This window comes from Opisthocomus hoazin, chromosome 13, assembly GCF_030867145.1.
Source record: "Opisthocomus hoazin isolate bOpiHoa1 chromosome 13, bOpiHoa1.hap1, whole genome shotgun sequence".
Taxonomy (NCBI): Eukaryota; Metazoa; Chordata; class Aves; order Opisthocomiformes; family Opisthocomidae; genus Opisthocomus; species Opisthocomus hoazin.
Genome location: NC_134426.1, coordinates 27,472,965 through 27,495,459, shown reverse-complemented (window position 1 = coordinate 27,495,459; position 22,495 = coordinate 27,472,965). Strand labels below are relative to the sequence as shown.

Here is a 22,495-nt window from a genome sequence, read left to right as displayed (position 1 = left end):
ATTTGTTTGGCGCAGTATTGTGTATGCACTAAAAATACAGGTTTCTTAGTGCTTATTTCTGAGCAAGTAATTAGGTTTCTGATGCTTTTACAAGGGAAAATAGTTCATGCTTTTAGCTGAGCTGTTAAAAAGCTGTGCTTCTATATACAGGATTATGAATCAGTACAGGCTTTGAACAAGGTGATACGGTTAAAATTTCTTGGAGCAGAAGAAAGCAGAACAATCTTGAAACTTGTAGTTTTTGGCTGCAACACTAAAAGCATAATGTAAAGTATGCTGCAGCTCCTAAGAACCTATAAAATTTCAATATCTAAAACATCATGATGGAAATGTTTCCACATATTTATATATTTTACAAAGACACAGGTGTATCAAACAAAAAACCTTATAGAGGGTTTAGAAAAATGTTTTAAAAGAAATCAAGGCAGTCTTTGCACTAAGACAATTTCCTACTGTGTGTCTTCAGAAATTGCTGTAAGCAGAAATGCTATTACCCAGCAGAGTAATAGAAAGTGGAGGACTAGGAGTATGTATACAATGTTGTTTATGGGAGCAGTTTAAATTTTGATGTGTATTTCAATTTCCAGGGTACCTTAAAACTGTCAATTCTGGTATTTCTCTTAGAGAATAATCCATAAATCTTGTAATTCAGTCTATTTTGTTCTTCAAGATTTTATTTGTATTTCTAGAGCCAACCATGTAAACAAGTAGTGCTTCCTATATGTTAACTCTGTGATACAAGAGGAATGACCTTGTAGCTGTAACACAGTGTTGAAAGTAACATAGTTACATTTTTTTCATGCGCTGTTAAAGGTATCTTGTGCTTTTGAGGTTGTTTCTGGTTTTCAGTACGGTTTGTTCCTCCTGTGAGATGAGAATAATACTTAGGTAATCCCATCCTGAGTATTAAATATTTAATTGATATTGGTAAATGTGCCACCATCTTCAAGAAGTTGTCTTTATGTGTGAAGTTCAGCCAATTTAGTTATGTGGAGAAAGAATTAAATGCTATTTTGGAGATTTAAAGGCTTTCACTTGCAATATGTAGCTTTAGGAAAAAACACACCTTCGTGAACAGTTTCACTGCTCATCAATTCCCTGTGTAGTCAAATTAAAACTCATCAGTGAAGCCAGCATATTCAGACCGAGACTGTAATTCAGGCTGGTATGCTGGGAGAGCTGTTGCAAGAAGTCCTTATTCATGTCTGTCATTGGCCATGCATTTTCTTCTTTCTCTTCTATTCTACCTGCTGTTCCACACCGAGGAAGTGGTCTGAGCCAAAATCTAGCTTTTTTTTTTTTTTAAAAAAAAAAAGGGGGGAAGGGGGTTAGTTGTGAGAATACAAGCACTACTGCCAGCACTAGAGGGAAGACAAGGGGGCAGGAATTTTAGCCAGAGAAGAAAACTGCCTTTTAGTTGCAGCTCATTTTCAAATTTACTTAATATGGTCACAAAACCTCAGGCTAAAAATCTTCATGGAGATTAGTGTGTCTTAATTGTAGTACATCCGGTGTTTACTACCAGTAGAGAAACACTTTAATAATAGTGAATGCCAGTGATGACTATCTGCAGCAGTATTGGCAAAAATATTGTTTAATGGGAAGAAATATCTGGCTACGGTCATGTAGTGGGATGAAACAGGACAAAAATGAGATGTGGCAGGAGTGATTACATCCTCCCCATAGCTGATTTTCTAAAATTGGACACCTTTTGTGCCTCTCAGTGTTGAAGAAGATGTCAATGACCAATTAGAGTGATTGAATTTTGGGTCAACCATTTTCTAATTAAAATATTTATTAAAATTGATTTAAAATATTAAACAAGGAAATAACATTTAAGGACAAGATACTCCAAAATGAAAATAGTGACAATTAGACTTTTTACTAACACAGTTTTTAATTATATGTAACTTGAGGCTGTTAAGCAGGAGGCTTTAAAACCAAAAACTTTTCAGAGATAGTCTTTGCTACCTAGAAGTAGACAAAGTTGGAAAATAGGTAATGATCACAGTCGCAGTGTAGGTATGAACTGTAATTTCAACGTGGCTGAAGGGCAGGCTTCTCATTTGCAAGAAGTGTCATTGTCGTGTTTACCCTACTTACAAAGTCAGATATAGAAAAAGGTCTTCTTCAGAAGTGATGTTGTTTTATTTCTTCCCCGAATTCTAGTGTCTTGGTTACACTAGGATTTATGCTGAGTTGCTTGGTGACATTAGAATTACACTTTCTGCACTGACACTGCCTATTTTTTTGTTCATTAGAAGTTACTCTTTAAAACTTTACATTTCTATTATAATGGGGTTTTTGGTTAATATTATTGATTGTTCGTAAGGAAAATGTTAGTATGTCTTATCTAAAAGCAGAAAATGGACTGTTTTAACTCTGCCAGTGTACATAAGGTAGATAGACTTTAAATTTTCTCTCAATTCTGTTGACATGTGTTTATAAAATGACTGTTATTTTCACTGCTACTGAGCATCTTAACTTTTTCACGTCCTTGTTTTCATAGTATATTGATCTGCATTGTTGTTGTAGCTTGTCTTGTTATCTCTTGCTAATTCTGAATATAATCTGTACATTCGTATTTTGTTTAGTGTGCTTTCTTTAAGCATAGGTATGTTTGTGTTTTTAGCTTGATGGTGTTACTGTTAAGCTGCTATTTCTGTTAGAGGTTGTCTTTTGTAGACTCTTTTGTAACTTGTTTCATGGCAAAGCAATGGGATTGTGACAGCTTTCTCATCCTCTTGGATTCTGTTTAATCCTTGTTAGTCAGAAATGATTGATGCTGTGAAGTGATTGATTGATTGCTGGTTCAGGTGAGTTCTTGTGGTGTGCTAGCTTTTGGTTGTCGGCTTCTGAGTTCTCCCCAGGTGTTGTATAGGTAAATAGAGAGGCAAGGTCCCCAAATACCACTAATAAAAGGATGATGGAAATCAGTCCGAAATCAGAGCCTCAAACTGAAGTCTAAATACTGAGGCATCAAGGGGGCAGGGAGAAAGGGAACTTTACCTCTTGCTGAATGAGGAACAGTTATTTGTTTGGTGAAGTATTGGAGAGGACAGCTTGAGTAACAGGCATGTGCATCTGCAGGGAAATGAATCTTCTTTTAACAGAGAGAATGGTCAGGTTATCTTCTGGGTAGGAAGAGAATAAACTAATTTGGGGGAGAAGGATTAAATTTTGCTGGGAGATTTAAAAAGGGTGATTTGGTAGAGCGCACCAGTTTCTGTAGCCTAGAGAAAGCTACTTCAGTTGGTGCAGCCTCGGGCAAAAGGCGTTGAGAATAGCAGCCTCTGACAGCCGTGTGCCAGGGAGGTCTGCAGTAAATCAGCTGGGTGAAGGATGGGGAAGACCCTTCTGGTTTGATCTTAGTACAAGTCATTTTAGCACAGATTTTCTATTTCCTTTCTTCACCCGTGTCTTTTGTAAACACTGGTAGTTGTATTGTCGATTCTGGAATTTGTGAATAAATGTGGTGAGGTTTTTCCTGGCATTTTATTTTAACTTACTTTGACTTCAGATAGCTTCAAGGTAACAAACTTTGACTGAAGATAGGAGAAAACGAGTCAGTGTGTTGAGGAAGCCTTGGCAAGGGCTGTGATTCCTTTAGACTACCCGAAGGGAAGCAGGGTATGTAGGGTGGACCAGCTGAAGCTCTGTCATCAGTGCTGGGTTTTGCTGAGCATGCTTTGCTAACCAGTAAGAACCAGAATGGTTCCTTGGTATGCAGCAAGGTCTTGGGAGTGTGTCCGAATGCAGAAAGCTCCCAAGTTGTTTGTCACGGCCAGTCACTGTGAAAATTTGGTCTTGAAGCTCCTTTTTGGAGGTAGCTCTGAGTACTTACCTCTGGTCGGTAAAATGTCTCTTGAGGAAAACAGACTTAAAAAAAATTTCTGAAGACTCCTGTATAGTAGATGACCTTACACCTTTCTCCTAATATCCTGTTATTCTCTGGAAGTGCAGATGCCTGCGTAGACCTGCAGATGACATTGAGTGGTTAAGTTTTTCACCAGTTCCATAATCTGCACTTGAAAACTAGGTGATGTAAATGGCTTCACTTTCAAAAATCTGGAAGTCCCGTTTTGGAACTGACCTCTAAATCTGTTGAGTCTAGTATGCTTAGTATATTGTTGATCCAAATTAGTGCATGTTTCCTTTGTGAAAGACCAAAACAAAACACACTTAACAGTTCCAGGCAGACCATATTATGCTTACAAAGCAAATTATAAACTGTGAGATCAAGGAGAAAATAAAACTTCAGTAGGAAAAGGTATCAGCATATCTACAAATATTTGACACTGACTTCTTGTCTTGATTTGTACCGCAGCTTGTCTTTTGTGGTGTCTTTATTGCTAGCATAGCCAAAGCCCATAGACCTGTTTTCTTCAGCATTTAACTCTCAAGGTAGAAACATTGTTTTTCTTTTTCCTCCATTTCTGCAGCTTGTTATCACTTAGTTGAGGATCCATCATATATTTAGTTTAGTTCAAGACAGTCAAAAGCAGGCTGGTTTATAACGTTTCAGATTGCATCTATAATAGAAAACAAACTTATTTTGGAGACAATAGAACACACAAATTAATGAGGTAGTTATTTTACATGTATAATATGTGATTTAGGGATTAATATTCTTAATTTATTTGAAGAAATTAATTAAAAGAGATTCTTGAGTTTTAAGGAGCTCAATACTAACATCTATTCAAGTGTAATTGTTATGTGAATGACTTTAAAGTGAACTTTTCATGACTCTAATGATAAGCGTTCTACTGAAAGCTGTTTCATTGACTTTGGTAAGGGTGTTTGTAGAAATGGCAGATGTGATTTGTCCTGAAGCGTTTTATCAAGCTGTTCAAAATTCTACAATTAGACATAAACATCTATTTCATATTCTGTGTGACTACTGCCTACAATTGAAAAAAAAACCAAACCCCGAACAACCCTGTCTGAAATTACCCATTGCATCTCTTAATCTCTCACATTCCCTTTCCCATAGCGTTTGTATGTGGGGTTTTTTTTTAATTACATGAGGGTAGGACAGCTTTACAGCATAAAGATGGGCCAGACAGAGTGTTAGAGGGTGGCTGCGATAAGGCAGTGTGGCATGCAGGCAGAAGACCTTCGGACGCTGGATCCAAAATACCAGAAAAGGTGTGGCTCCTTGCTTTCTTCAAGGTTGCCGTGGCTTAAGTGACTTTGCTGATCTCAGCTGTTGTTGCGTGCTGTAGGAAGCAAGGTTGTCTGTAAATTACTTACTACCATGAGTTCTTTCAAGTACCAGGCAGGGTACTAACCGGTAAATATGTTGCTTTCTGTCATGGTTTACTTGTTTTCTGTTGTTCTGGCTTTGTCTCCACTTTTACATAGAAGTGCCAGGAAGGCATCTTTCTTCTGTCTGAAATGATGATGACGAGACTTTTTAGGTTTTTAAACTGTGGCAGCAACTGGAAATATCTTGAGAAAGATGTTGCTAAGCGCAGTGTGATAAAATTGAGGAGGGAAAAAAATCAGGGGAGGGAGAGCGTACAACATAACTCTTGGTTTGTTTTAGAGAACTGGTTGTTTTGTTTGTTTGTTTGGAATGCTGTAAAACCAGAACATACACATTCTTACTGCAAAATATTATTCACCTATTATCTTCCATAAAAGGGCTCTAAACTCAGCCCCTGGGACCCTCCACCCCCTCAGTCCTTTTGAAGTTCTTAGCAAAATTGCCTCAATTACAAAAAAAAAAAAAAAGCTCCAGGGAAGACAAGTCTTTATTTTCAAAGATACTATTTCATATGTATTTTTATTTAGTGTCTATATCGTTGTTTTAGCATCACGATTGAAAGATTAAAAATCTCTGTCAGCAACCCGCAAGCCCAGGCTTCAGTGACGATGCTGACTCAGCAGTAACAGACTGCATACCACTTACATGCTCTTTGGCCTCCAGTGTAATTTATTCATGCCCAGAATTTAAAAAAAAATAAGAAAATCCCCCAATCCGTTGTAGAGGACTGATCTAGAAATCATACTCGTACAGCTGATCTAGAAATCGTACTACAGGCGTAGGTTCCTTTCGTTCCCCTTAAGAAAAAGAAAGCTTGTATAAATAGCAACTTTTTCCTTCCTTTCAGATACTAACATTTGAGACCAAGAATCCGTCGGAGCTGGCTGAGCGCTTACGATCTGTGTGTGGAAACCAGAGCAATGCTTATGCTCGACTGCTGGAGTACCGCCTGAACGCGTTGCGTGGACTCTGGAACGCCCAGCGCCAGCTGGCCTTGGAGGAGCAGCATGACCGGGAGAGCTCGGGGGACGAAGAAGCGCTGGCCTTGCTCAAGCGTCAAGGCTTGTTACAGCAGCCTGAACAGGCACCGTTTACTTCACGAATGGGGCTTCTGTTGGTCTTTCCCCTCATTCAGTCTCAAAGTAGAACAGACCCTTCTCTCTGTAACATAACTGCTGAGGTGCTATTGAATTGCCTTCGCGACTGCCAGCCTTTGAGTTTGACTAAGGAACCAGCTGACTGTCTCAATGGGATAGAGTCTTTGCTGTGCTCCTGGCTGGAAGACACTTCTGCTTCAGGCCAACAGATTCCGTATAAGCAAAAAGAAAATGCTGCTGCTGCCCTAGTTGCCTTGGCTTGTGCAAGGTAAGGAAGCTGTATGGAAATGACATGTTGTGGGTGATATTGGTAGTAAGTGCTTATATTGAAACGTAAGAATCAAAAATGATGTGACCACGCTGTTGATACTAATTTTTGGTTTACACTGGTCTTTTCCTATCTAATATTTAAGTGTTGGTTTGGAAAGGGTGAAACTGATAAGCTAAGCATTTCTTTTTTGCGTGTGTTTAGCATATGTAGAAACAGAAGGATCTAGGTTAGAAAGGCCTCTTGTGCATATTGCTGCTTCTACTGCAGTGATCTGTTCTAGGAATGGCTCCAAATGTTTTTGTGGTGGAGGAACGTGGTTTCACTTTTCCCCTTGTACTGCCCCTTTAATCCTGTAGCTTATGCATCTTCCTTTGGCTGGAGAAGGCATCGCTGCCAAGTTTCAGGGCAATTTATTTCAGATTTCAGTGTTGCCTGTGCAACATCTGGAGGCATTTTTTTCATTTCATTGCCACTGAAGAAGTTCAGCCAGTGCAGGTTGAACTGTCCTGTGCCCTGCATGGGTATAGCACAGTATCGGGTGTATGAGGTTGAAATAGCCATAACAGCTTTTAATAAAAACCTGCTCTTTTTAGAGGATGGGGCTTGGAGGGTTGTGGGGGGAGGAGTGTACAAAACTTCATTTCTGGAAAGCCATATGAACGTGGGTCTAAAGTCACTAGTTGCCTTTTGAAAATCTTGGCTTTAATGTTTCTCAAATTGCAGTCTTGTCTGTCAAGTTTAGCTCTGATTTAAGATGTTGAAGTTCTTGCGAGATGTCATGATTTCCTTTAGAAAAAGGTTTATTCAAATGACAAACAATTTCTAGTGTACTTGTTCTAATGAAGTCGATGAGAAATCTACTGTATGGGGCAAACTCTTCTGCACTGACAACCGCCTTATCTAAAAGGCAATGTATTTGAATGTAGCTCAGATAAATTTGGTTTTCATAAACACGATCTCATTGAATTTTGTTTTTCCAGATGCCAATTTTCAGAAAGTATGGGATATTCTTTTGCAGGTGGATTTGTAAAAGAGCTAAATTTCAAATACAGCTTTTGAGGTGAAGGTTGATCTGATATTTTCTTTGCAAATCTGTCTTGCATTGCTTATGAAATTGTAGTATTCTGACATGCCTTGTTCACCTATGAAAGCCTTGCATTTTTCCTTTAAATATGTAAGTTATGAGTTGGGTACCATTATGGAGAAAAAGCCTTCAAAATGATGCTTTTATGGAGATTCCTATTTGCAATCTTGGGTGCTTCATAAGAATAAAACAACAGGGTGAATATTGCTTTAAATAATTAATTGAGGTGCTTTGAAGTATTCAGTGTCAGTTTTCTCCAAGCTGAGGTTTATTGGGGAAAGCATACAGCTGAAAATGACGGGGAAAACCAGGGTTTGGGGCGTGGGGGAGTAGATGCTGTGAGAAAGTTGAGGAGCTAAGACTGGCTGTGTGTGACGGAAAGCAAAGGCTATATTCAGCAGAGTGCATGGAAAGGAACTCTTCAATTGATCAGTCATGCTTCTGAAGAACTCAATTCATAACTGGCTATTATCATGTCTAAGACACAGTCAGGATTCTCATATTTAGCTAGGCTATTATGCCTGGAAATAAAGCCACCGTGTCTTTCAGAAAATGACTTCATCCTAATATCCTGACCTTTAAAACAGAAACTGTAAACTATATTTTTTAAAGACCTCTATATCTCTCTATTTCTACAAAAATAGGTATTTTCCATTATATTAATATACAGATTTCATAGGTTCTGCAAAAAAAGTATTCAACTTATGAATGAACAAGAACTATAATTAGTGTTACAAACTCCATATGTTTGTAAATACCACAATAAAATTTTTAAGCAGCACACTTTTAAGCAAGACTAGAAACAACTGCTTTGGTTTAGTTCTGTTTTCAGAAGTATCTAATCCTCATATACATTTAAATGCATCACTTCAGAATGGGAAAAGCTTCCAAATTTGTGTTTGGAAGCAAAACTAATCAGACTCTCGATGATAAATTAATTAGTTTGGTCTTTTCTGTTTTAGTCAAGAAAGTCATCTCTAGCTATGTCTGCAGCAGCTCATACTAATACTTAGCTCAGCCCCAGGAAGACCCGCCGATTGCATTTGAAGATCTAAGTATGATTAATCAGCTACAAGAAATATTGAAAGTAGCTATCTGTAAGGAAGGCGAGATTGAGGTGTTTTAACAAGTGCCTAGATTGCCTTTACTGTACCTGTTGCCTATGACACAGCCCGTGGTTGCCGATTTCCCTACCTGCATGGTGCTTCGTCCCCTTCCAAAAAGGAAGCGTGATGTAGACTGGCAGTTCGCCAGCATTCCTCCTTTATGTTACCCTCTCTTCCTCTTTTCACTTCCTCCACAAAAGAAAGAAAATCATCCACCAAAGAAATGCGAATTAGAGAGGAAGCTTGATGACATATCTTGGATGGTCTGTCTTTATGGTACTGGGTATTATATTCTCCATAGATGCTGTTGCCTGTGTGTATTCAGTCTGGTTTCAATAGACATCTTTAATTCATGTTTTTCTTATCCTTTTAGAGGGTCGCTGAAAACCTTTGTTCATACAGTGCATCTATTACAGAAACAGACTGATCTAGGATCCTTGCCTGTGGCTGATGTATTATACAGGTTTGTAGTGACTTTTCTAATTGTAGCAGTTCTACATCAGCTCTGAAAATGTGTAAGTGCACTTACACACAGATGTTTTTAAATGTGATTAAAAGGCTTTAGAGTTATTGAAAGCTCTAGGAAAGATCGAAATTTAGTCAATTGCAGAAGGAAGACGTTAGAAAGACAAATCTAAAAGGATCTACTAATTGTTTTTTGAGTGTTAAGTTGTTGGGGTTTTTTAATTAAATATTGATGGTTCCCTGAAGTGACTTATGAACTCTGACAGAGAATAATTACTTAAAATATATCTTCATCTTAACTTTTGATTTAACTATGTTTTGCTACCGCTGTTCTCTACGCATCTTGTTTTATTTTCTGCTTAAAGGTTGTTGCTTTTGGAGGGAGGACCTGGATCACCCTCTTGTTTGCTCGGAGGAAAGCATATAGTGTCTTGGGGCTTTGAAGACATGTTACCTGCACCTGATGCCAACAGTAGTTCCAGCAGTGAAAATAAAGGTGAATTATTTCATGGCTGTCAGTATTAGCAGGGGAGGATAAAATGCTTTTTGTGGTGATAAGTGTTTAAAAAAATAATGTAAAGCTTCATAGTTGGAAAGGATTTCTCCTTTTCTGTTGGAAGTAGTGTAAAAGCAAGTACAGTACATATCAAATAGCTGAAGGCTGCAGGGTTTAGAAGGACCATCTGGAGAGAGAGCTGGGCATCACAGGAGTGTCTTGAAGCCTGATGAAGAATGAGAGGGGGAGGGCAGCAACTGTCTGGGCACTTCATTGTCTTTGTACAGTCAAAATTGAAGTTTTGAAAACATGCACCTAATTTACAGAAGTGCTACACTGTTTTCATTGTTTGACTTGCCATACCTGTTCTCGTTAAGCTAATCTGACTAGATGTGTACATCGTTTGTTTTTTTAAAAGTTAGTTTGGGGATCAGAGAGAAAAAAGCATTCTGTGTTATATTAAAATTAAGACAGTAAATCTTAAGTCTGCTGTGTTAATGATAGTGTGGCATATAATTTTTATTAACATGCAAGGTAATGGGGTTTGGGAAAGTGTTGTTTTTGGCTGCTGAAGACCAGATGAAGTTTTAAATCTAGTAATCGGGGTGGCAGAAAACATCAAAAGCACTAGATACAGTGATCTTCCCTGACACCAGTGGAAACTTTGCAGAGAGGTCAAACTAAGTTTGGAGATTATCCACTCATTAGTCTTTCAAGAAGCGTAATTTTTTTGTCCTGTGCAGTATCATTGTGTTCAGTAGCTATCGTTGCTAAGAACGTGTTTATTTTTAGAAGTACAAGTTCATTGCTTTTTTTTCCCCCTTTTTCCAGTCTTTGTTACTGTCCAGTCTGTTTTGTATGGGTTTTTATGCTTTCTGTTGTATTTCTTTCCCTGCATGAATTCTCAGTTTTTACTGCTTTGTTTGCTTACTATTCTTACACTAAATGAGAGAGTTCAGATTGCGTTTGCTTTAGAAATATTAGCTCAAGCTTCATGGCATCTCATTAAGTTTAGTGCAAGCCTTAGGAATTTCCAAATCTGAGTTGTCATTTTAGGCTATTTGCAAATTTAATGAAGACATCTGTATTTTGAAGAGGTTTTCTTGTGATGAGAGTGACTAGATTTTTTTCCTTTCCCTAGCTGACTGTTTAGATTCTGTGAACTTGAATCAGTTGACTGGACTGGTTTATTGACATCCCTGGTACAAGGCTTTGCCTAGTGTGTCCCATCCTGATGGTTAATAATTACTGCTTCATGAGTGACAACGCTTTGTTTGAAATACAGCTTGTCTTAAGTTAAGTGTTCGGAGGTGGAAGGGTCTCCTTACTGGCTTTAAGAGAAGCACAGAGTTGTACCAGAAATTAGATCAAGGCTCAATATTAGATTACTCCGTCCCCACAAACAGTGTGTTATACCAGCAGTCCTGAGCAGAAAGGCTTGCATAGTCATAAGCCTTGCTTGTATTTTAGCTTGCTGCCAGTTCTGAGTTCTGAACAGCATTACCTGTTGCAAAAGCAGAAGAGAATGGTCTTCTGCTCCATTGCATCATTCTGAAGGCATTTTGTAGCAAATACTCAAGTTGTTTTATATTTAAATAGAGGAATTTTCCACTTGAAATGAGTTTGGTTGAATAGTCCTGTGTTCTAAGCATGGTTGGGTATGCTAGTCTAGTTCCCACTTCATTTATAGTTTTGAACAGTGTGCAGGAAAAGCCAGTTCAAACTTACTGTTTTTCTTACAGAAGGTTGGGCTATAAAACTCAAAGACAGGTTGTTAACACTGAAATGAAAACACAACATAGGAGAAAGAAATTATTCAAAAATGAATGATGTACATATGAATCACGGAGAAACAACACTCATGTCATATATTGTCTCAAAAGAGAAGCTAAGTGACTAGCACCTAGTTCTTGTTAAGTTTGTTTGGCAACAGCAGGAGATTTAAATAGCCCTAGTATTTGTGTGAGTTAGTTAGGTGTAAGCTGGGCACCTCCGTAAAGCTTGAAGGAACTGTGAAGAAATTACCTGAAAAAGAATGGGTTTTGACTGTGTTACAGTAGCTCTTAGAACACCAAATAGTAAATTCAGTATGAAAAAACATGGTTCTGACCCATCAGTTACGACCTGTCGTGAGCATCTGTTGGTTTTCAGCTGCTGTGGTAGCTACTGCCGCAGTGTAATGACCATGGAGAATTTCCAGTTCGGTGTGTTACAGAGGAGGTCTCTGCTCTACTCTTTCTTCCCGATTCAGATGCAGACTTGGGGCGCTGTCTTGCAGCAGATGGGCTCTATCTTTATACAACTAACTCAGTGGGCAGAGGAATAAGCAAATTAGGGTCTGGATTACATGGTACTTTGCGGTAAGTAACAGTTGAATATTTGCTATTCTGCAGATCCGTTTAAAAAAAAATAACGTGATTGTTTTGTTAACCCCTCTCAGATGTGAGGTGTGACAAGACTAAAGCATTTTATGCATTTTCATTAGATGCTGTTTTAAGGTTTTGGTTTTCTCATCTGAAATCCTTCTTGAGTATGTTTTCTGTAGAACTGTAGAATAATTTAGGTTGAAAGGGACCTCTGGAGGCCACGTGGTCCAACCTCATGTGAAGAGGTATACTAGCAGAATAGCTGGTATTTTAGATTATTTTTTTTAATGTATAGTAAGTTAGATTATTCTTTACTGAGAGGGATATATTATAGACTAGTTATGTGAGCTTTTTATTTACGGTTGTACAGTTGCTGAATTTGTAAGTAACTGTTTTCTAATTATGTCATTCATTATAGAAATGATTAGTGCAGCTGTGACTCACTGTCCCTTCTTGCTTCTTTATTGCTTGGAAGTCATGAGGCTGCTTATGCTTTAAGTTTTTTACAATAGAAGTTGCTGCCTTACACTGACTGAATTGAAGTTCAGTCAAAGTTCAAGAATTTGGTTGTGAGTTGTTCTGAGGAAAATAAAAAATGGCCCAGGGTTTTAAAGAGTTCTAATATACTGCTTTTTTGCCAGAGGTTTTGTGTACTGCCGTAATGAGGAGCTGGAGACTGGGTGGGTTGCTTTTGGCAACAGCAAGCTGCTTCATCGGCCTGTCTCTTTTGATAACAAGCCTCACTCCCTTTTCCAGGTTGTGGATCAGCATACCCTTCAGGTAAAAGGAACCGTTCATTGCTGAGTGAGTGCAGAGTAAGAAAATGTTCTTAATTAGTCACAGTCATTTCTAGCTTTAATTAGTTTTGTCCTTGAAGTTTTTTCTTTTGGCTTTGTGAAACTGACTTTTTATAAACCCCCATCGAAAGCATTGCATGATAGAAGTTGTAAGTTATATTAGAGATATTGCTTGGTTTCCCTGTGTTTATGTGTGTGTATATATCTATGCATATATATATATGAGGGTATATACACGTGTATGTATATACAGACTTATACTGTACTTATGACAGTGTACTTATGTATTTACTTATGATAGTATTGTAAGAGCTAGAATATAGTACTGTCAAATTATACAACAATCGAACAGTGACAAAATGGACTTTTGACTTAATCTGAAAACATAATCTTCCTGAACAGTTCATTATTCTGGTACTGTAACAAAATTCAGGTATTGTTTCTGATCTCAATCTGGTTTGTAGATAAACAACTGTCATCCTTTGTAAAAATGGATAGTTTGTTTACTTTGTTTTTTTCCTGCCATGGTTTTAAGGATGGATATGCTCATTTATGTCCAGTGTGTTTCCTGAAGCTGAGAATGTTTGGATCCCCTTTTTCTTCCGAAGTTTGAAGTAATGTTTCAGAGAAGTTGCAGAGAGTAGATAACTCCTTAGCATGTATATTTTCCTTATGGTACTGTGGGCATGCTCTCAAGCGTTAGAGAGGAGGTGAATCTTTTATTTTTGGATATGTTAAATGGCTAGATATATAAGCTGTTTTGTATGCATTAGATCCATTTGGCAAGCATTGTAGAGTAGCTCTTCGTAACAAATAAATGCAATAGTACTATTATGTCCAATAATAAGCCTCTTACGGACTAACGGCACTTGGTCTTTGTTTATTTATAAGCAAGCTGTTAATACTCATAAGAACAGACTTCAAAATAAGAACTGTTAAGATGCTCTCCTTCTCATAGGTATGTCAAATAATCCCAATGCCAGTAAATCACTTCCCAGTTGGCAGTACTATGACCACCGTGCATCTTTCTTCAGATGGTACATATTTCTACTGGATTTGGTCTCCTGCAAGCCTCAATGAAAAAACACCAAAAGGCCATTCTGTCTTTATGGATATTTTTGAACTTATAGTAAGCAAATTATGTGTTTTCTATGACTCTGGAGTTGGTAGCATGCCTGTGGCTTAATTAAATATCAGCATTTTTGAATCAACATGTTAGGTTTGATTATTGATATGTGTAATTTGAATAGCTGTTTGTAATGTGTTTATGAAATAGCTTTTAACAGAACAGAAGGTGTATTGTTCAATTATATCTTCAGAGGACAATCGTACTCCAGCAGGATGAATTGTCTTGTAATGTAAAATGTATTTTATTATAATTAACAATTAAGTTTTATGCTGGGACAGTAATTCAGTTTATTAGGATTTAAAGCATTGTTTACTGTGGATCTGCTTCGTTGTGTTAAAAGGCAATCAGGTCCCCCAAGTTACTAATACAATTGTTTTGTCTACACTGCGTTTTAGAGCCTAAAATGGTTTTTATGTTGCATGACAATCATTGGGTTTAGTGTAAAAACAAATGCCTTTCAAAATATTAAGTCTAGAGAAATGTATCAGTAGTTTGAACTCTCGTTTCTCTCAATGGCTTATATGTGTGTATGTGTATATACATATATATGCTGGAGTTTGTGTGTGGGTTTTAATTTGACAATGAAGCACCTCAGTCTAAGATTTTATTGGCAGAATTTATAGTAATTCATAGACCTCTGGCATTGATAGTGGAAATTGTACGAGAGTTTAGCTTTGATGGAGTACTTGGGTGTGTGTCTGTGTATCTGCCCAGCAGTTACTGTACAGCAGCAGTGTTTAGTGGGATGGTGGAGCTGGAACTGGGAGGGTATAGTAGGACGACTTATGGAGAACGCCTAATGCTGTAAATCAGATCTTACCTTCATTGAGAGGTGCATTCTTCAATAACACGTCCCCTGAAGTTTATGGTCTAAGAAAATTATTGCTTACACTTTTTGGCTGACAGGTGATTTAAAGACCTCTTTTTACAAAACTTGCAGTTAAATGTCACTGCGAATACAGGGAGTTTAAATATTTTTAAGTACAGTTCCATAAATGAACTTAAGATACGGCCAGCAGTTTTGTCTTTGAGGACAGACGAAATAGAAGATACTGTATTGAACCACAGAGTCACAAACAAAACAGATACTCATCTGTCTGGCTTCTGTAACACTTTTTGTGTAAGAAATTCTGCCAGCAGGGTTTAAGTTTAAGTTTGTATCCCTACTTGATATGTTGTATTGTTCAGTTTTACTGTACAATTATGAGGTAGTCTGTCTCCTGTGGATTTCAATATCTACAAGTATTTTTTTCTCCATTTTAATAGGTTGAAAATGGCGTATGTATAGCAAATCCTCTACAGGAACGAATTATATTAATGAGAAAAGAGGGTGAATCTGCAAAGAGTATAAATGAGATGCTTCTGAGTAGGCTGTCTAGGTACAGAGCCTCCCCGTCAGCAACGTTGGCTGCTCTCACTGGCTCTACCATCTCCAACACATTGAAGGAGGACCAAGCAGGTCAGAAGAGGTTTTACTGACTCTCAGTAACTGTTTTTCATGGTTTGTTCCTCAACACATATAGGATCAGTTCTAGTAATTACTAACCTTTTGGGACATGTAAAAAAAAAAAGTGTGCTTTTTTTTTTCTGAAAGAAGTGTTTGAAATACATATGCAGCGTTTGCCTAATGCTTGAATTACAAGTTCCTTTGCTAAATCAGGCATTGATTGTGAGAAAAGTTTAAGAAAGAAAAACGGGAAGACTGCTCGTACCACCGTTTTTCCCCCATGTATTAAATTACAGGACTGCTTTATGCCGCATTTGATCAAACAGATAATTGCATTTCTCTGCTGGCCGTTCAGCTGGGCTTCTATTTCCTATGTAAAAATGGACTGCAGTTTAGAAAAGGAAACTTGTTTCACAAGCAAGTTGAATATTAGAAGTTGGTGGTAATATTGCCGTTTTGAGGTAATTTGCACAATGTTTGGGTATTCTTTTATGGGCTTTGCCAAAACTGCGCAAGTTATTTAGGGAATCTTGAATGAACGGCATTGGTGGCTTTCAGGATGATCTGGAGCTTTGTAAGATTTGTCTTGAGGTAAGATTTTATTCAGTTTATCCTGAATTACTTCTTCATTCATACGTACATGAGTTTTCTTTCTTCAATTTTAAACAATGAAAGGCATTTCCATAGATATAAAATTATACAGGAAATAGATATTACAGGGAAATTGGCAAAGAGTTAGCTTGAAGAGGTATTTTAAAGGCTGTGTTTTGCCAGTTAACAACTAGAGTGCTACAGAAGAAGTGGTTATTCTTGGATAATTCTTTAGTCAGTGCTCAGAAAACTGTTGATCAGCTGTGGCAGGAGCTAGATCGTTATGACTGTATACGTTTCATGTGGAGCAGGAGAACTTAAAATAGTAGATGTGTAGTGAATCTCAAATGATCTCTCTATGTTACAAGATTATTTGGCTCTAAGACACTGCTGCTTTCAGTATGTTTATCACCATACAATTCTTAAAATGGTTTTGTTTATACTTAAATTTTGGGCTCTTAATTTTCCTGATTTGGAAACTAGAGATTGCTGTCTTTTTTAAATTAAGTTTTTAAGTGGTTCTCTTTAGATAAATGACCTGTGAAACTGTTTATGTCCTCCGGGGGACTGACGCTGAATATGTGGGATTAGGAGGCCACCCCTATATACAACTTCTTAAAGCAACTTCTAAATGCTGCAAAATGTACCTTAAATGGATTTCCACATTGATTTATTGGAAGCCCTACATAGAAATCTGCCTTCTTTGCTGCCTGTTATTATGAGTTTTTCACATGATGAAGAAATACCTGTTTGTATTGCATTTTCCTGTTTAATATTTCAGCTGCAAACACTAGCTGTGGGCTGCCACTGAAGATGTTGAGGAAGACTCCGATATACACATGTGGAACCTACTTGGTGATGCTGGTCCCACCCCCAGGTGGGTCAGGCAGTTCGGCAACGCGCTCGCTCTTCGGAGGAACAAGTGCTTTGTCGTCCTTAAAAAGTAAGGTCTGCCACAGATGCGTCCGACTTAAATCCTCGGTTTTCTGAAATACAATAAGCTTCTCAGAAATTTATTGGAGACTTTTTTCTGTGTAGTTCTTGCTTCCAGCTTGGTGTTCAATATTTCGGATGGGCAGTTCACAAGCCGGGCAGATCTCATCGATGCTGCAGGAAGTTCGCTGGGACGTGGTGCTCTAGTTCCAGGTCTTGGTAAGAAGTACATCGCTTTTCTGGGAATATTTCGGAACTAGGCATATCCAACCTTCAGATTCTAAATAATCTGTCTGGATTTTAATTTGCAGTAAGCAGCTCTGCAGTTGGTGAGGTTTCATGTCTCTGGTGAAATTTTGTAAATGTAACATTTTTGAAAGTTCAGAATTCCCTGGAGGAATTTCCAGTATCTTGCTTTTGCAGTTTCAGCTGCAAGCTCAAGAAAAGTGTTTTCTGCAGCAGAAAAGAATCTTGAAAGAAGTCTGATTTTTATACCCTGTTTACGCTGTAAGGCGCTACAAACTTTGGAGTATCTTATTTCTATATTTGGAAATACATGTACACATTTTAGCTGGAAAGATTTTGGAGCTATTTCTGATTTCCGTATCGCTTTATGACTGAAACTTCATGAGTGTTTTCTTCAGGACTCCCTTCCGCCCTCCCCCCCTTTCTTTTTTTTACCTGCTTGGTATAGTACAATAATCTTTTGAGCAGTGTCCATGCTACTTAAACACTGCAAATCACTGCTAGCATTTTAATAAGCAGTGTTTTTATGTTCCCTAAGAAAGAATGTATTCCTTCAAAATATTTGAGATAAATGGTTTGAAATAATATTAAAGTATGGTAAGTATCTTTGTCATAGAACAGTCATGTCTATAATCCACTCATCCCTTTCCATTTACTGTTTTGGAACTGCTTGTGTTTGTAGGCTTTAAGCTTTTCAGGGGATGAGTCTCTAAGCTTAAAATTTTGTTAACAGCTGCACCGTGCAAACTGTCAGCTATATAAAGTTATTGTGTTTTTACCACACGACCTTTAAAACAAGTTCTAAGGTGCCTAATCGTCAGTAGCTGTAGTGAAGTAAATTTGAAACTTTTTTCCCCCTCTACTCTTTCTAGAAGTTGCTAGTATCTGATGCCAGACTCAGCTATTTTTAGCTTACGCACTGTGGCAGTGTGTGATAAGCTTGTGGAGGAATGATACGTGTTACGTAGTCATGCTTAGAAATAACGAGGACTGGAGTATTTACCTGCAAGGGATGCTGTTGTACATTTACTTCAAATATCCAAAGGGCTGTGCATTCGCTTCATTCCTTTGTTAAGAAAGCTCCTCTTAATGTTTTTCATTCCAACGCGTTGTTACTAAATTACTGTCACACAACAGAGAACTTCTAAAGCAAATAATTTGGATTTATATCTGCTATAAAAATACTTCAGTCTGGTTTTCTCACAAACATTTTAAAATTTGATGTGCAAAATATTTTCCTTTTCTTAGGTGCCTGTTACGATACTATGAACAACATGATATGGACATGCTCCAATGATTATATTGATCAGTGGTGTAATCCTGGGAACCAGGCGTTCCATTGCGTCTGCCAGAGACTGGGAGTGAGTCACATCATTACAGAGCCCAAAGGTGAGGGAAACCTGCACGTCAGCATTTGAGACAAAGTGCAACTGAAATGTACAATTATCACAGAATAAATATACGGAAAGTACTTTCTGAAACTTTCTGTTCAAAGCCGAGTCCTTCCTTGCAAAGTTGTTATAAATATTGGTCATAGTTTGTCTTTGCTTTGAGAAAGGAAAAAGCGAGGCGTGTATGGAAGTTTCCAGGTTCTTGCTACCTTTAGCACATGAAAAAAGTGACATGGGTGATTCTTTTGTTTATCGTGTGGGCGGGTGTCCTGAAGTTAGAGGAGATGATGATGATGATGATACATTGCATTTTAGCAGCAGCATTTTTGCGTGTGTTTGTAGACAGCATTTTAACTGCTTTTTTTCTTCTAGAGGAAGCAACAACCACAAATGAGGTTATTAACCAGTTACTGCACCATGTTGGTGCCATGTGCATCCACCAACTCAACCTGCTTGCAGCCAGCAACAATCTTCCCATAACAAATTTTCTGGGCAAGCAGCATCCCATTGAAGCGCATCATCTCAGCAGTATTTGTGACATTATGGAAAAAGCTATGGTGAATGGAGATACTTGTATAATACGCTGCATCCTTGTTGTCTTCCAGGTACAAAGGCCTCTTAAATGTACTTCACAAGAAACACTTAAAAAAGTAAAATCTTGTTTTAGTAGACGGACAACCACTTGATTTTATTAGGGTTTTTTTTTTTCTCCGTTGCATTCGATTTAATTGAGATTGACTTAGCAGTAGCTTTGCAGTATCCTATACACCCATTGAAGAGTCCTAATTTAAATGTTAGTGTAATTGCCACCTTTATGGATTAAAATAAAATCCAGAGAGATTACTTCCTTATTTCTTTCTTTTATTCCCTTTTTTTTTTTTTAATACAATGTCAGTTTCGGACTCTTGAGATTTCTGGTGACCTAGACAAATACTTTGAGGAAATGACTGCCAAAAGAGTTAATGTGAACAAAGTTTAAATTTTTAATTTTGTTGTGTTTAATTTTTCTTAGGTGGTTTTTAAATTTTTCTTCAGCCCACAAACCGAAAGAAACAGAGATATTGTTAGAAGGTCTGGCCTGTTACTTTGGCAGTTACTGATGGCACCGAGGGATCAGATCTGCTCTGAAATTCAGAAGGAGGTTTGTCTAGCTATTAGGTAAGTATCTGTTTTGTCAAATTAAACTTAAGTTAGTTTGAAAATTTTGTAACAGATAAGCATTCAAATCGTACTCAGCAGTTTAATTTTAAATTAATGTGGTAAAATTTAGGTTGACATAGTATGATAAAATGAATACGTTTTATATCTGTAGAAGAAGGGAAATAAAGTGTGTTTGTCATGATGACAGTGAAAAAACAGATACTAATTACTTTCCATGCTTTTCATTTGTTGCTTTTTATTTGCATTCTTTAGGTTGAGTTTTTTTTAGTGTTTGTTGTAGTATAGCTGCTGAATTCAAGTAAAGCTTTCTGCAGTTCAGTGATGGCTAGAATGACTTCCATATTTGGCTTATGTAGTTCATTGGTGTTCTGGAGTAGGCAAAGCTAGTGCTGTCAGCTGTTATACCAGTGTCTCCCGTGACAATGCTGAAATTCTCCTGAACAGAAGGAATGTGAGAGGAAGCAGAATGAATAATGCTTGAGGAAAGGTGTAAGATTGAAGGCCTAGGGAAAAACACAGGCAAGATAATAAGACTTCTGAACACAAACCTGCCTTTCTCAAGACAAACAGGAATGTATTTTGGTCGCAGGGTGGGCATTCTGTCTCTGGGCTGGTATACCAGGTCATCAAACGCTTGAACAGGATGGTTGCTTCAGCTCCACATCATGTTAGCTACCGCATCCCTTCAGCCTGATGCTGTGTAATTTCCTTTCTCCGGCTTGTCAAAATAGCAGAATGACTAAGTACAGGGAAGGGAGCAAAAAGTGCGATTGTGTATCACGAAAACGAGGTAACAGAAATCTCAAGGACAAGGAACGGTGTCGCCAACGTCCTAAGTACAAATATAATCTGCTTTCAAGTGGGAAGTGCTCCAAAGGTTGAGAACAAAATCTTCTGAAGATCAACCTGCATTTTTTTTGTGTGAATCACGACATTTCACATTTCAGTTGCTTTATGCAGCTCTGTGAGTGAAGAGCAACAGCGTGTCTTTAGTGTGATTATCTAGCATTTTCAGGGTCTGGCTTTTTGACAGCGAAAAGTGTATCCTGTCAACTGTACAGACAGCTGCTGCAGTCTTCCCTTGTTTAACCCTGTATCTTCCAATGACTTGTAAAAAAGTCAGAGATGGGGATTAGGTAGTATCTTCTTCCCCCTGTTTTCTCACTGGGGGATTCTGATACCAATGGAAACCTCGGACTTGGCTTGCAATGTGTGATAATTTTCCTGATGTTTGTATCACAAGTTGGTCAGCATGAGCTGGAGGGAGGGAAGCTGCAATAATCTCTGCTCTCAGTGTGAAGCTGAGAAACATACAAGTTTTCTTTTCAGTGGAAGTGTTATTTAAAAAGAAAAGGGAAAAAGAAAATAAGAAAAAGTCTGCAGGATGGTTTCAACACTTCAGATAGTCATGAAGTACTCCTCTGAAGTTATTTTGATCTTCTATCTTGATGTGGTAATTCCTGTAGAAAGGACGAAGTTCATCACAAGTTACAGGAAAAAGTATCTCCACAAGGAGTATTTCTGCATAACTGCGTTGTTTCTGAAATGCTAGTTCTAGAAGCTTCTGCTTAGCTTAAACTAAGACTTCTGTGAGGAGCCAGTCTTCAATAAATATAAAAATGTAACAGTAGTGACTTCTTGATTAGTCTCTCATTTTTCATTGTACTTATCACAGCTAAGCCACAGCTCTTCCACCATCACCAGAGTTGAGTCCTTCTCTAAGCCATCATCCATTCCTTCTGACATCTGTCTGTTTCTTGGAAAGAGAATCGTGCTGTCATGTGTACAAGTGATTAATGTGGGGTTTCTCAGAGGGAAGCAAATAGCTCTTGAAGAAGCTTTGGGATCGAAACAATAAGATATAGTTGATTAGAAGAGGTTTCTGGAGAAAGCTGATGCTTATTTTATGACTAATATAAATGTTAAAATATGGAGGATGCCTTTCTAGGTTGGAAGAAGCTATTACGTAGTCATTGTAAATGTTATGTCAGATACTAAGCTGAGATTCTGTAAAGCCATTTATCACGTCCATTGAGATTATTTTACTCACTTTTAAATATGTTAAGTAAGAAGTGGTTTTATTTTTTTTTTCTTTAGCTCTGGTTTAAATATCCTGTATCCTGGAGAAGCAGAAATCAATAATTTATTGAAATTGGTCTTAACTGAAGGTGAGACTGTCTTATTGACTTGTGAGAGTGTGTTTTTTCTAACTGAAAACAAAAAGTGAAAATACTTCTCAGCCTATGGAGGGAGAACAGTCAGAATATTGAGCATTAGTCTGTTTTAAACCCATCCTGTTCTAGGACATTACGGAGTTCTTCAAATTCTGAAGCTGCCTGCTGAATGGCTACGTGGTCAAGCGTATGTTAGGTGTAGAAAAGGAAAATTTGTCTGAATCAGGCAGCAGTTTGAAATTGAAAAGGATTAAAGTTCTCTTTTGTAATCACTATTAGTAATGTTTCTTGTCCAAGTCATATTTTAGAACAGGTAGTTAGCAGTTAGTGTTACCTATGGCAATTACACAGTAACTTGGTGAGAGAGTAATAATCTGCTTGCATTCACCATGAAATGGGAGTCTGGACTTGGAAGCAGCTGATGCAGAGTTATTTGTTACTTCGTAGGAACACGTTTGTGCATCAGAGTCTG

General features: G+C 37.8%; 1 protein-coding gene across 4 annotated transcripts in view; it reads left to right on the top strand.

The window, feature by feature from the left end:
- Positions 1–22,495, top strand: part of HECTD4 (HECT domain E3 ubiquitin protein ligase 4) — a 77,765-nt gene that overhangs the window by 5,608 nt on the left and 49,662 nt on the right. For all 4 annotated transcript variants that reach the window (XM_075434501.1, XM_075434499.1, XM_075434500.1 and 1 more), the window contains exons 2-14: positions 6,117–6,634; positions 9,201–9,290; positions 9,658–9,788; positions 12,040–12,148; positions 12,796–12,934; positions 13,910–14,080; positions 15,347–15,539; positions 16,900–17,061; positions 17,157–17,270; positions 18,546–18,686; positions 19,061–19,293; positions 19,701–19,846; positions 21,947–22,017. In XM_075434501.1, the coding sequence (XP_075290616.1) occupies positions 6,117–6,634; positions 9,201–9,290; positions 9,658–9,788; positions 12,040–12,148; positions 12,796–12,934; positions 13,910–14,080; positions 15,347–15,539; positions 16,900–17,061; positions 17,157–17,270; positions 18,546–18,686; positions 19,061–19,293; positions 19,701–19,846; positions 21,947–22,017 (2,218 nt within the window). The remainder of the gene's footprint in view (positions 1–6,116; positions 6,635–9,200; positions 9,291–9,657; positions 9,789–12,039; positions 12,149–12,795; positions 12,935–13,909; positions 14,081–15,346; positions 15,540–16,899; positions 17,062–17,156; positions 17,271–18,545; positions 18,687–19,060; positions 19,294–19,700; positions 19,847–21,946; positions 22,018–22,495) is intronic.